Consider the following 14,238-nt stretch of genomic DNA (forward strand, 5'->3'; position numbering starts at 1 on the left):
ATTTGGATTTGTTAAACTCAAAATTGCATTTAATTGGCTCGAATTGAGCTATTTGGATCCTTTCAAGCTTGAAATTATCTTGTGATTGGTTATATTCAAATTTTCTTTCCATTATATATATAATTTTTTATAAATAAAAAAAATACTACGAGCCGATATCAAGCCAGTTCAAATCGATTCATTCATGGCTCAAAATCGGCTAAAAAAAATCAATCCAAAGTTTCGGTCCATAGCTCAGCTTGTTCATTTCGATCCAATCGAATCATTTTTTCTAGCAATTACCGATCTCCGAGCAAAATTCACAGCCCCAACCAAAACCAAAACAAGAAAACTAATGGCTGAGCAAAGGTTAGCAAACCAGACCTTCAAGCCCAATTCCTCCTGAAGGTCCTTCATCTTTATTACGTATTATTTATTGTACACTTCTTCTTTTATCTTCTTTCTTCTGCTCCATTTCTCGTTTGAGAAATACACAGAAGCCAACAATGGCGGCCATTAACATCTCTTTATCATGAGCAGGCAGCTTCCACAGCCAAGCTCTTAATGACCTTCTCACATGGGTCCCCAAACACGTTGGGGGAGACACTGATGCTGCAACTCTTCAACCCCAAGCATTCCTACAAAAAAAAAACAGAAAAAGAGAGGGAAATTTACATAAATTCCACGCAATTCTCGTGTATTTACATATCTAACCCCTAATGTTTAATGTTTGCAATTACATATAACACTGGTGTTATAAACAACGTATGCATGAAAAGTTAGTAATGGTGGTATTTATACTGTGATGTTAAAGACTTGAGCGGCATGCATGTAAATTTGAAATTAGTTTTGTAAATATATAAGAATTGTTGTATGCATGTAGGGGCTCCTATATGAATTTGTAATAATTGGTGCATAGGAGCGTAAACATGCGGAGCTTGACCAAGCTTAAGTGTTGTTTGGTTCGACTTGCATCGAGTTGTTCATAAGAAAGTTCACGAATATAAAATCAATTTGGAAGTCGTATATAAATTACAGAGACGCACTCATGCAAGGTCCGCATAAATGCATGTACTAAAATGCATATTTCGACATACATAGTTACAAACACAATCAAGCTACTATCGAGAAGAAAACAAGGAAGCAAAGCCTTGTTCGTGTTTAGCATGTTAAATGAACGAGCTTTATAAAAATTAAAGTCATTTACATGCATACTACCCGATTCTTAGGTACTTACATATGTAGCACTAAGACTTTGCTTTTTTATATTTATACCATCCAAATCTTTCGTGCCAAGTCAAAAGAATCAACATTTTAACTTTTACAAAATGAAATAAATCTTTTCATGCATAAGTAAGATGATAAACAACAACAACAATATCAACAACTACAAGCCTTTAGTCCACTAAGTGGGGGTGGCTACATGAATCCTTTTCCTCCATTGCGTCCAATTGAACATCATATTTTCATTTAATTCTAATAGATTGAGATCATTTTTTATGCAATAGGTAAATTGAAGGATAGATGGTGGGTATATAAATACATTGGAATTGAATGAGCACGTATGTGAATCTTCTCTCCATCCCTGAAACTTCTAATGACTATTGTGAAATCCATAATGACAACTGCTCTTTTTTTCGGATAACTATCCTATTTGGCGATCTCAAATAATCAAGATCACGAAAGCTAATGGTTTCTTGGGATTTCTTGACGGAACCATCCCACCTCGGTCTCCCACAATTCTTCATGAAACGGGTTCTGCCTCCGTCGATCCCCTACAAACCATCTGGTAGCTCGTTGATCAGAATTTGGCAGCTGCGAATTCTTCCACTATCTCAACCCCCCATTTTGCCATGTCCTTAGTTTGGAAAGCTGTCATGACCTATGGACTGCTTTGGAAAAATGTTTCCAGGCTACCAACCGCTCTAGGGTCATCCAATTGAAGAATGGGCTCTACATGTTCTCGATGCACAATCTTACCATGTATCAATACCTCATGAAGATCAAGACGACTGTTTATAATATATCCGCTGTCGGCTCTCAAGTTGACATTGAAGATTCATCCTTTATATTTTGAAAGGGTTCCAGCATCGTAATTTTCATTCAAGACTGCCATATGCATGAGATCCACTCCCATTAGTCTTGATAAATTATATGCTCTTCTCATTAGCGAAGAAATTAACCTCTCCACTGCACACATTTCTAACTCCATGGATCCCAATCCTCAGCTTGCTTTATACAACCCAAAAGCAAATCCACATTTTAAAAGGGCAAAGGCAAGAACATGTATTCTCGAACCAGGAAACCCACAGATGGCTCAAATTGTAAGCCTAAAAGTTCATGGTGTTGTTCCCTGCCAAATCTATAATAAACCTGGCCACATAGCATCTCATTGTTGGCATCGAGTCAACAGGGACTATCAGCTCAAAATTTCGATCTCTACTTCCTCTACTACTCAAACATCTTATCTCACCTCTTCATCCCACCTACCCAATTGGTACCTTGATAGTGGTGCCGCCTCACATCTTACTTCAGAGTCAGTTTAACCAACCGAAACCATATCAAGGGAATGAAACTATCATGGTGGGCAATGGCCACACTATTCCAATTAAGCATACAGGTTCAAGCATCTTACGAACTCCAAATTGTATGCTATTTCTTTCCAAGCTACTTCACACTCCCCATATTTATCACAACGTGATCTCTATCTCTCAGTTAGCACTTGATAATAATTGCATGATAATTTTGATGCAAATGGCTATCAAATCAAGGATCACACGACTCACCAGCTTCTGCTTCAGGGTTCCCACTACCATGGTCTCTACCTCATCCCCAGTAACTTACAGGCTTTCGTTTCGGTGGCAACTTACATCCACATAATTAAGTTTTTCATCTCCTTGCTACTCAACAATCACATTTAAAGATGTCTCCAAAGCTTACTTTCTGTAATTCATGTGCTACAGCTAAAATGCCACCGCAATTCTTTGTCTACCTCAACTAGCACACAATGTATTCCTTTAGTTCTTGTTCATACTAACGTTTGGGGACCTTCCCCTATAGCTTTTGTTCAGGGTTATAAATACTATGTGCTCTTCATCGATGATTTATCTCGATATATTTGGTTATATCCCATGCTTAATAAATCTAAAGTTATTACTCACTTTATTAAGTTCAAACAAGAAGTTGAACTTCGGTTCAATCAAAGGATAAAGATGCTGCGATCACATAATGGTGGGGAATATAATAGTCATTAATTTAACATTCTGCTCAACAAATATGACATTGTTCATCAAGTTGTCCTTACACTTCGGAGCAAAACAACGTTGCCGAAAAAAGCATCGACATATTTTGGAAACCACTCGTGTCTTGATGACCGATTCTCACATACCTTCCTCTCTTTAACTCAAGGCATTCCAGACTGCCACTTTACTTGATTAACTGCCTTCCCTCTAAAGCAACTCGGCATTTATCTTCGTATCAGCTTCTCCATGGTACCTCACCCCACTTTGAACATCTCAAATCGTTTGGATGTCAATGCTTTCCTTGGCTACCTCCCGTACACCAAAACAAATTGCAGCAGAGATCTCTATCCTGCGTCTTTCTCGGATATCCTCCTAATATCAAAGGCTATAAATGCTTTCACTGGCAAGATGATTATAACTAAACATTTAATATTCACTGAATCAATTTTTCCCCACAAATTCATGCATCAGCCCGTAAGCCACCCTTTGGCACCTCACGTTACCACTTCTCTCACTCTCATCCCCACGTCCACTATGCGGCCCACTACCTCTTAAGGATCCCAAAGCTGCTCTCTGCCACTTTCACCTCCATTGCCTCTACCCGAAAACCCTCAGCCAACCACCTCTCTGCTTCATATTACATCGACTAGCTCTCATCCGACGATCATGCCTCCTCCCCCAAAACATCTTATGGTTATTCGCTCTCAGACTCGTTTCATACCCAAAAAGGTGATTCTCGATCTCTTGCATGACAAACACCTTCCAAAAGAACTGCTTCATTTCAAAGAGGCCGTCAAATATAAACATTGACAATAAGCTACTGATGAATTTAATGCTCTGCAAAAACAACATACATGAAAACTGGTTCCTTCTCCCACTGATCATTCAGTCCTTGGAAGCAAGTAGACTTCCATAATTAAATGCAACAATGGTGGTACTATTGTCCGATATAAAGCTCGTCTCGTAGCTCTGGGACATCAACAAGAGTATTGTCTTAAGTATACTGATACCTTCAGTCCCGTTGCCAAAATCCCTACAATACGACTCTTACTTATCATCACTCTTCAGAACAAGTGGACAATACTCCAAATGGATTCATCTAATAATTTATTACACAGTCGTCAAGAAGAAACAATTTATATGTATCAACCACCAGGCTATAAAGATCCCACACACCCCTCATATGTTTGTCACCTACTGAAATCAATCTACGGTCTTAAGCAAGGCCCAAGTTAGTGGAACAATACTTTCACAACTCATGTACTTACATTTAGATTCGTCACCAGTGTTGTTGATCCGTCCCTCTACATATATCACCACGCTTCTCATTGACTTTATCTCCTATTTTATGTTGATGATATACTTCTAACTGGTAATGATATTGGTAAGATGTAGCAACTTCAACAAGAATTACAAACTCATTTTTCCATGAAGCTTATAGATTCGGTCTCTACATTTCTCGAGATCAATATTACTCACACTCCTAGTGGCTATTACCTCAACCAAACCAGTTATGTTCACGAGATTATGAATCATGTCGACATTACTACCTGCAAACCGGTGCCTGCACCTCAAACCGTTTCTATCAAGAGCTTATCGGATTCTAATGTCCTCTCCGATCCCTCTCTTTATAGGCAACTGGTCGGTTCTCTACAGTACATCAATTTAACTCGACCAGACATCATGGTTGTTGTTAATTCTCTCTCTCTGCATCTTCAAAATCCGTTTCAGTCTCATTATCAAGATCTCGTTTTACCATTCATAGCAGATCCGCTCACACTTCAAACTTATGTTGATGCTAGTTGGGCCAGTGATGTGCATGACAGAAGATTAATTGCGCTATTGTACCTTTATTGGACCCAATCTTCTCTCTTGGCATGTGAAAAAACAACCTACCGTTGCTCGGTCCTCCATCAAAGCAGGATACCGAGCCATATCTTTGGCGGTGACCGAATTATATGGCTTCGTCGTTTGCTACAGAATTTTCAAGTCTCTCTTACTACACCTACCATTATATATTGTAATAGCATGTCATCCATGGCAATCACTAAGAACTTGATCTTCCATACATGAACAAAGCATATTGAAATTGGCTATCATTTCACTCTGAACACATTCAATCAAATGAGATTACCCTATAATATCTGCCTTTAGAAGCACAGATTGCAAACATTTTCACCAAAGCTCTACCTACTCCTAGGTTATGCACTCTCCGGGACACACTGACGATATCTCCTCCAAATATTATTAGTTTGCAGGGGGCTATTAATGAACCCAAATAGTTATCCCCGCCTGTTATTGTTAAGGCTTATTAATTGTACTTGGTCGTAATTACCTGTTATTATTTAAAGTAGGGTTTTTATATAAGTTTCCTCGTAATAGTCTTATAATGTGACATATTATTTGCTTTCCTGTAATTATGCCTCTCTGTATTCTCCAAATCTATCAAAAACTAAGCAAACACGAGCAATTTATCAATCCAAACACAAACAATGACCTTTTCTGGCGACTCTTTGAGCGAAAAAGAAAGCATCTTAAAACCAACTAGAAGTAGAAAGCTTCACCATTTACCTTTTTAACAACATCGAGGGCTCGATCGCTGCTGCACTGACCATGACTAAAGCCGCCACACTCGCCAGAAGGAGTCCCGAAGCTCGCAAAGTTTATGGACGAGATGAGCTGATTAGGATACGGGCACTCCAGCTTGAGGAGAGGTGTGGAATTCATGGTGGTCTTCTGAAAGGGCAGCTCAGACTCCACCAATGGAGCAGGGTGAGATTCTGAAACATACCCACATATGCTTTTAACCTGCTTAATGGCGAATGATATTTGCTCTGGATTTCCACCAATCTCTTCAAAAAGAACCATTGTGTTGCTTCCAGACTGAACCATGGAGCGAGGCAAATGATACCTGTTTGATTGAACAATTCATGCTAATGAGAAAAAAATTCAAGTTTTGAGGACTATGGAAGCATTTTATAGAATAGGTGAAATAAATTTTGGAAGAATTACATGCATAACACTTAATTGCTATGTATTTACATATATAACACTTAAACTTCAATTTTTACATGAGAGAAGTGTCAAAATGATCCGCTTACTCTTTGTAGGGGCCATTTTAGCCGTAGAGTTTAAAAAAGTGCCACCTTTGTCCCTAGACTCTTTTAGTGGGGGGCTACGATAATCCTTTGTAGGGATAATTTTAGTCCATATTAAAAAGCCTGAGGACCAATTTGACACTTTTATGAACTCTAAGACTAAATTGGCCTCATGAAAATAGCCAGGAGTCAATTTTGGCACTAATTTTTACATATATGACATTTTACCCATGCATGAAAAGCTAATTTCACATTTTAAAAATTAAAAAAGTGTATTTTCAATATGATATGAAAGATTTGGGTGACATATACATGTAAAAAAGTAAACTTTAGGCGTTAGATATATAAATACATAGTAATTGGATCGTATAAATGTAAATGCCCCGATAAATTTTGATTCTTACAGTTGTTGAGAAGGCTTCCCACAGTTTTTCAGGCACTTATCAGAGTTATAAGATCCTTTGTAACTGCATGAATTGCATCCATTTTGTGAAGCGAAATTAGTCGGCCAATACCGGCCGATACTCTGCCCGTTGATCCACACCTCCCCCTTTCCCATCCCCGTGAAGTCTATTATGATGGGATCGTTGCCATCGGGAGCGGCAAAGCTCGCCTGCATCGAGATTTTGACATAAGAACACAAGCTAGTAAAAACAACGGAGAAAAATGCCAAAATGGTCCCTCAATTATTTACATTGGGTAATTTTAGTCCTCGAGTCTATAAAAATATCAATTTAGTCCCCAATATCTTCTAAAATATAGTTGAAAAAGTTCCCAATAAAAAGTATTTAAGCCCCCTTTAAAGGAGTTCAAGAATTAATTTAACACTTTTATAAACTTTGGAACAAAAATAGACACATATAAATAGTCAGGGGACTATTTTGACATTTTGCTCTTTCAAAAATTCACAGCATAGAAGTTGTTGGGATAAAGTGCCGGCGAAAATTTAGTGACAAATGATCATAATCTCGTTAGAATTCCTTCAAAGCCAGCAAAGAAACAAATTTTTAATTATTAGCTTGATAATATTAGCTACAATTTATACAGATATACTTGATATAATTTTGAAACTTTACCTTGTACCAGATTAATGGCTGATTTTTTGGAATATTAGGAAGTGAGACCCAATCTGATGAATTTAGAGAACTGCTATATAAGCCGGACGACTCGCCTTTAAGACCAACCTAAGTTTGCACAAAGGCATTTTGTGAGTTCAAAATAACAAATTTAATTCAAACATGATAGCAATGCGTATAAATCATGAATTGGCACCATAGAAGCTCCATTTAAAAGTACTATAAAAACACGCGCTTATACATTTGACCAAATTCGGAACTACAAAAGTGTCGAAGTAGTCCCATGATTCTTTGCAGGGGATCATTTTAATCCTTGAGTCGATAAAAAGCTCAATTTAGTCCCCAAACTTTTCTAATATGGGTTAAAATAGCTCCAAAGGTGGATTATTTCTACCCCAATTTAAAAAGTATAAGGACAAATTTAGCACTTTTATAGACTTTGAAACAAAAATATCTCAACGTAAAATAGTTAGAGGCCTATTTTGGCACTTTACTCAACTCTAAACAAAAAATAAACTTTTAGATTGCCGATAGGCATTCTGAACTTTCATTGCAAACTAAAGGTTGAAAAAAGCAATGGCATTCTTATGTCATGAATTGGTGATGAATGATGAAACATTTAAGTCACAGATTCAACCCCAAGTTTTTTTTTTTTTCTTCTATAAAATCGCGCCTACGACTTAGAAAAAGGCGAAAAACTGAATAACTAGATCCAAATGAAAAAATAAATAAAGAAAATTACCATGGTTTCTCAACAGAAATAGAATCATGCATATTTTTATTCAGGTTATTTGACCGTTAAGAAGACATACCTGGTATGTCCACTCTTCAGAAGATAAATCCAATGTTCCTTTTTGGCCCCTCAGCTGTACAGGACCAGTAATTCCAGCACCAGTGAGGTCAAAAAATGCACCATAATTCTAAAAAAAGACGGAGGAAAATCAAATTAAATTATTATTATGACAAAATTACTAATCAGAAAGTCAAGGCAACCATTATGAATGCTCACAAAATAAGTTTCTCTCTTCCTAAATTCAAACAAATTACCTGCAAAATAAGTTTCTCTCTTCCTAAATTCAAACAAATTACCTGCAAACCAACTGTTGCACTCAAAAGATCAATTTTATTGCTTCCCGGAGAAAAAACAATGGGATTATCAAAGGAGATTTTCGTCCCCTGCGCGCTTCCTGCAACAGATGAAAAATTAGCCATCTCAATCATTTGGCTTAGTTCATAAAAATTTTTAATTTTATCACTGAATTTCTTACTCATCAGAAATCCTCTCACCTGAATGAATACCATTAACAAAAACATGGAGAACATGGCCAAGTGATTCTATATGGAGATTTGATTGCAAAGGGCCATTAAGAAATGACTCACTTCCATTTACATCAATACTGCAACAAATAAATTACATATAGTTACTAATGAAAATAAAAAAAAATTAATTTTTGATCTATTTACAAATAAAACCAGATGCTCACCTTATTGAATACCAGAGATAATCAGTACTGTCACTAGTGGTGCTTATCTGTTCCAGTAACCCATTTTTCTTGAAGGCATTGTCTTTCGATATACCGATGGGTTCATTAACGAAAGTCCAATCTGATGGTGAAGAAATAGAGGAAGCAGCTGGTTTATCTGAGGATTGAGGTGCAGAGTTCAGATATAAAGCTTCCACAGTAGTAGATTGAGAGTTGATCTGCAAGAAAATAATAATTTAAAAATTACAGTTTTTCAGAAGCCTTTGCATTGTACATACATAATTGAAACAAACAAACTTTCTTGGCTCCATTAACAATTACTGACTCAAAAAGTTCAAAAACAAGTTTGAAAAAGCCGTACTGCACAGTACACACTAATCTAGTTCATTTCAAATTGTACAAAAATCTTAAAGTGGTATTTATATAAATACCACACAATTCTTACGTATTTACATATCTAAAACAAAAAATTTCATTTACATGCATAAAACTCAAATCTTTAGTATTTACATATCTAAAACAAAAAATTTCATTTACATGCATAAAACTCAAATTTTTAGTATTTACATATCTAAAACAAAAAATTTCATTTACATGCATAAAACTCAAATCTTTAGTATTTACATATCTAAAACAAAAAATTTCATTTACATGCATAAAACTCAAATCTTTAATTTCACATCAAAAAACACTCTTATTTACTTTTTAAAAGTGACATACAACTTTTCATACAAGGTTTATGACACCAACATGTTATAAATGTAATATAAAATTATAGATGTTAGATATGGTTAGATATGTAAATACAGTAAATACATAAGAATTGTGTGGTCTCTCTCTCTCTCTCTCTCTCTGTTGTGTGTGCGTGTTATAGGCCTACCTGGGCAGTATTGAAGACCACATTTTGGCAATCAGGAAGGATGCTAACAGACCATGGAGGTAATTGGTAAGTCTTGCCATTAAAAGTAACAGATGCGGTGGACTGAGTGCCAATATTAGCAAGAAAAGCTGCACATTTCCCGGAATTTGTTTTATACACATGTGCCTACATATGAAAACAAATCAGTATTATGCTTAATTAATATGACATTTTAGAAATATCATAGAAATCTAAGAAGAGTTTTCACTAGTATAGGAAATTTAAATGTGGCATTTACATACATAACATCCAAATCCTATGTATTTATATATCTAACACCAAAATTTACTTTTTTACATTTATGCCGCCCAAATCATTCATATTGCATAAAAAACCACTATTTTAACTCTTAAAAAAGTGAAATACACCTTTTCATGTATAGGCAAGGGGGCATATATGTAAAAATTTAAGTTTAGGTGTTAGATATGTAAATACATAAAAATTGAGTGGTTTGTATGCAAATCTTCCTTTATCGAATCATTTATTGAAATGAACACATTAGATATCAATCTGCAAAAATTAATGAGGATACATGGAATCAAGATTTCCTCTCTTTTAAAACTTCCCCCATCACCAAGCATAAGTATTATTAAAAAAAACAAAAAAATTTGGTTTCCATATTCAAGGTTTTATTTTCCTCATAAAGCTAAGGTTTAAAAAAAACAACCACAGAAAAAAAAAAGAAAAAAAAAAGTCATAGCATGTCAGCAATGGGTACTTCCTTCATACTGCATTACAAAATTACTGTGGAGACGTCATAATTCTTATGTAATTACACATCTAACACTCAAATTTTAATATTTACTTTATAAGACTCAGATAATTAACATCAACAAAAAATACCACTAATATTAACTTTTCTAAAGTGAAACACACATTTTCATACAATGTCTTGATTTGATTATGAGACTAAAGTATTATATAAGTAAATATCAAAATTTAAGTGTTAAATAAGTAAATGCATTAGAATTAATTATTCTTAACATAAAGTTGTGTAAGTAAATATCATGAGTACTAAAAAGTATAAGCAAAGCTATAAATGAACCAAAACCATCATTTATGTGCCTGAATCAATCTTTCTTATAAGCTACTTTTAAAAAATCAATTAACACTTTCAGTCATAGAGGCAACTTAAGTTATAATGTAGTCAAAGCTATAAATGAACCAAAACCATCATTTATGTGCTTGAATCAATCTTTCTTATAAGCTACTTTTAAAAATACTACAATTAACACTTTTCATAGAGGCAACTTAAGTTATAATGTAACTAAATACTAAATACTAACGTCAAATAAAATACGAAAAGAAGATTTACATATATACCCACTCAATTCCTATGCATTTACATATCTGACACCTAAACTTCAATTTTTACATTTGTCACCTTACCTATGCATAAAAGCAATTCCTATGCATTTACATATCTGACACCTAAACTTGAATTTTTACATTTGTCACCTTACCTATGCATAAAAAGGTGTGTTTTACTTTTTAAAAGTTTCAAATGTGATATTTTTCATGTGATATGAAAGATATAAGTGGTATAATGTAAAAAAGAAGGTTTGAGTGTTAGATATGTAAATACATAGGAATTTTACAGTAGATATGTAAATGACCCAATAAGAAAATGTTATGTATTGATAGCTAGTTTAGCATGCGCACCTCCAAATTTGGACCAAGAGAGGGACTCGTTGGGTCAGCCGACAGTAATGCTTCTTCACAAAGCTTTATGGCTTTATGCAAGTCTGTTAAGTGGCCCCATTTAGGCTGCCTAATTATACCTACACAACACAGACAGTGATAAAAGACTTTCAAACAGAACCATATCTGATGAAATATCAATAATTGAAAACGGTAAATTAATATAGATCCAAACAGTAATTGTTTTCAATCTAAAAATTAAGGGGCCATTCGGGATCAATTTTATTTTTTGGCTTTTGTTTTTTATTTATCTTTTTTGTTTTTATTTTGTTTTTGTAAGTTTCGATTTGAAACAAAACATGTTTGGTGTGTTAAAATAAAATAAGATTGTATTTTAAAACACTCAAAATATGTAAAAGTTGTTTTAAGTATTTTCAAAAACATGTTAATTTATTTTTTTAAAACAATAAAAACATCTTAAAAATACACTAAACAAACATGTTTTTAAATACAAAGAGAAAAAATAAAAAGTAAAAATAAAAGCGATCCTAAACAAGACCAAAGTATCTTTGACTACAGTTATGAACTTCCCATCATTACTGTAGTTGTAAAATTAGTTACACCATAGGAAGATTCGGTGGAATGTTTAGGATCATTTAATCGCCAGCATTTTTTAATTTAATATCTTCATTTTCATGTTTTATTTGTTTTACAGAAAATTGCTTTGAACTCTGCCATTTATCAACACCCTGTTTGTACTTTAATGTTGAGTAAAATATGAGAAAGTAGAGCCATGCTTGAAATTGAAAATTTTGATTTTCTTCCCCCTCAACTTTATGGATGATAAAAATACCCAAAGGTTGAAATTCCATTAAAATTTGAGTTAAATTGAAATAGATTCAAAAATGCTTCAGTTAAGTTTTGAGTCGGGCTCGGGTCCTATAACTCAAACAACAACAATAAAATCAACAAGCCTTTATCCTGCCAAGTGGGGTTGGCTACCTGAGTCTTTTTTCTCCATTATGTCCTATTGAGTGTCATATTTTCATTTAATTCTAACGTTTAATGTGACCAAACCATCAAAGACAACTCTCTTTAATATTGTTCAACACTAGAGCAACACCTACCCTTTCATGGATACATTTGTTTCACATTTTGTCTCTAAGTGTCAAAAAACTCATCCACCTAAGCATTTTCATCTCAGCAACACTTAACTTAGTTTTATGCTTCTTTTTTATAAACTTACATTCTGCGACATAAAATATTGCAGGCCTCACCACCATCTTATAAAATTTTCCTATAACTCAAAAATGATTTAAAATAAATTCAACTCTAGATTTGACCACTAATTTTTTTATTATATTTATAATAATACTAAATAAAAACTATTAGGTGATTACAACGTAAAATAACTTAGCCTTTGTCATTTCACACAAAAATTTGGCTAGTTATAATATAAATTAAGTTGATCGTCATTTTCTCTCACAAGAGTTTTTCGTCTCAAATTCAAGCCTAATAGTAAGATTTTTCTATTGTAAGGGTTTGAGTGATAGGCAACACAAATCCAATAGTGTAGTGCATAAGCCCAACACAGGGGCGTGACCAACTTTATGTTGAGGGTGAGCATTTATGTTATATGATGTTAATTTTAAAACTTTGTCCACCCTAAAAAATGGGTTGGTTCCTCCCATGGTTCAACACCATCTCCGCCACCATGGCCTCTTCTTGACACATGTTAAACAATATTTTCTCTAAAAAATACAGCCTTCTTTGCATTGCATAGTCTTAATTGTAATCATAAATAGCTCCTCAAAGGCAAGTATAACTAGCCCTTCCTGTATAATAATATCTCCTCCACTAGCAATACGGAGCCACCTTAAAATTGTACATTTCTCATCTTCATTTCTCCATTTCCTATCTAAATATTCCTTCTTTATTACAACATTGAATTTTAGTTTTCCTAATATCTACGAGAATATAATAATAATTGGATGGAAAATTAAATAGCAAGCACATGTTCAAAGTTTGATATTTCACAATATTTTGCTTTAGTTGTTATCTTCAACTTATATTTGTACAAGTTTCATTAACACATGGAAGTAAGAATTTTGCTAATTGTCTATTTATTTATGTTATATATTCTTCCACAATATCTTGTTTGAATATTTCTTTGAAAAAAATAATTCATTAGAACATTGTAAATATTTGTAAATTAAATTGTTTAAAATTTTTTTTACCTTTTAATTATTTTTCCTTTAATCATTTTTAATTTAGATGGTTTCTAGCTCAAGTCAACTTGAATTATTTGTGAGTTTTCATATAATTGAAATGAGATAAATTTTAAAATAGATCATTGACTCTTTCCAAGAGATCATTTTAGTCTCAAAATCTATAAAGGAATCAATTTAGTCTCTAGAATTTTTTAATATAAACTGAAATAGACCCTACACGTGACTATTTCAAACCCAATTTAAAAGTTTTGGAGACTAATTTAGCACTTTTATCGACTCAGGCACTAAAGTAGCTCCACATAAACAAGCAGAGAACTATTTTAGCCCTTTAATTGAAACATTTCAATCAGAGGGTCTCCTCAAAAAGTTATCGAGTTCATGTCATGTAAATTTTGAAGATTTCAAGTTTGAGTTGATGGTAAATTGCTCAAACTCGTTCTAATACACTTTTATTATCCTCAATTGAATAGAACTCAACTAATACAATTCTAGCTCAGCAAAAATCCTACACATTTAAGTTAATTTATTTTTTTTTATTAAATTTAAAATTAATTTTGTTTATCATATA

The 14,238-nt window shown here is 34.0% G+C and overlaps 1 protein-coding gene across 1 annotated transcript in view; it reads right to left on the reverse strand.

Annotated features, from left to right (window-relative positions):
• Positions 1-204: 204 nt before the first annotated feature.
• Positions 205-14,238, reverse strand: part of LOC110032906 (beta-galactosidase 6) — a 22,921-nt gene continuing 8,887 nt past the window's right edge. The window contains exons 11-19 of the mRNA XM_020736692.1: positions 9,760-9,924; positions 8,880-9,097; positions 8,683-8,792; positions 8,485-8,582; positions 8,208-8,315; positions 7,396-7,503; positions 6,724-6,932; positions 5,793-6,132; positions 205-617 (exon numbers count right to left, since the gene is read on the reverse strand). Coding sequence (XP_020592351.1) covers positions 510-617; positions 5,793-6,132; positions 6,724-6,932; positions 7,396-7,503; positions 8,208-8,315; positions 8,485-8,582; positions 8,683-8,792; positions 8,880-9,097; positions 9,760-9,924 — 1,464 coding nt within the window. The 3' untranslated portion in view covers positions 205-509. The remainder of the gene's footprint in view (positions 618-5,792; positions 6,133-6,723; positions 6,933-7,395; positions 7,504-8,207; positions 8,316-8,484; positions 8,583-8,682; positions 8,793-8,879; positions 9,098-9,759; positions 9,925-14,238) is intronic.

This window comes from Phalaenopsis equestris, unplaced genomic scaffold (genome assembly GCF_001263595.1).
Source record: "Phalaenopsis equestris unplaced genomic scaffold, ASM126359v1 Scaffold001057, whole genome shotgun sequence".
Taxonomy (NCBI): Eukaryota; Viridiplantae; Streptophyta; class Magnoliopsida; order Asparagales; family Orchidaceae; genus Phalaenopsis; species Phalaenopsis equestris.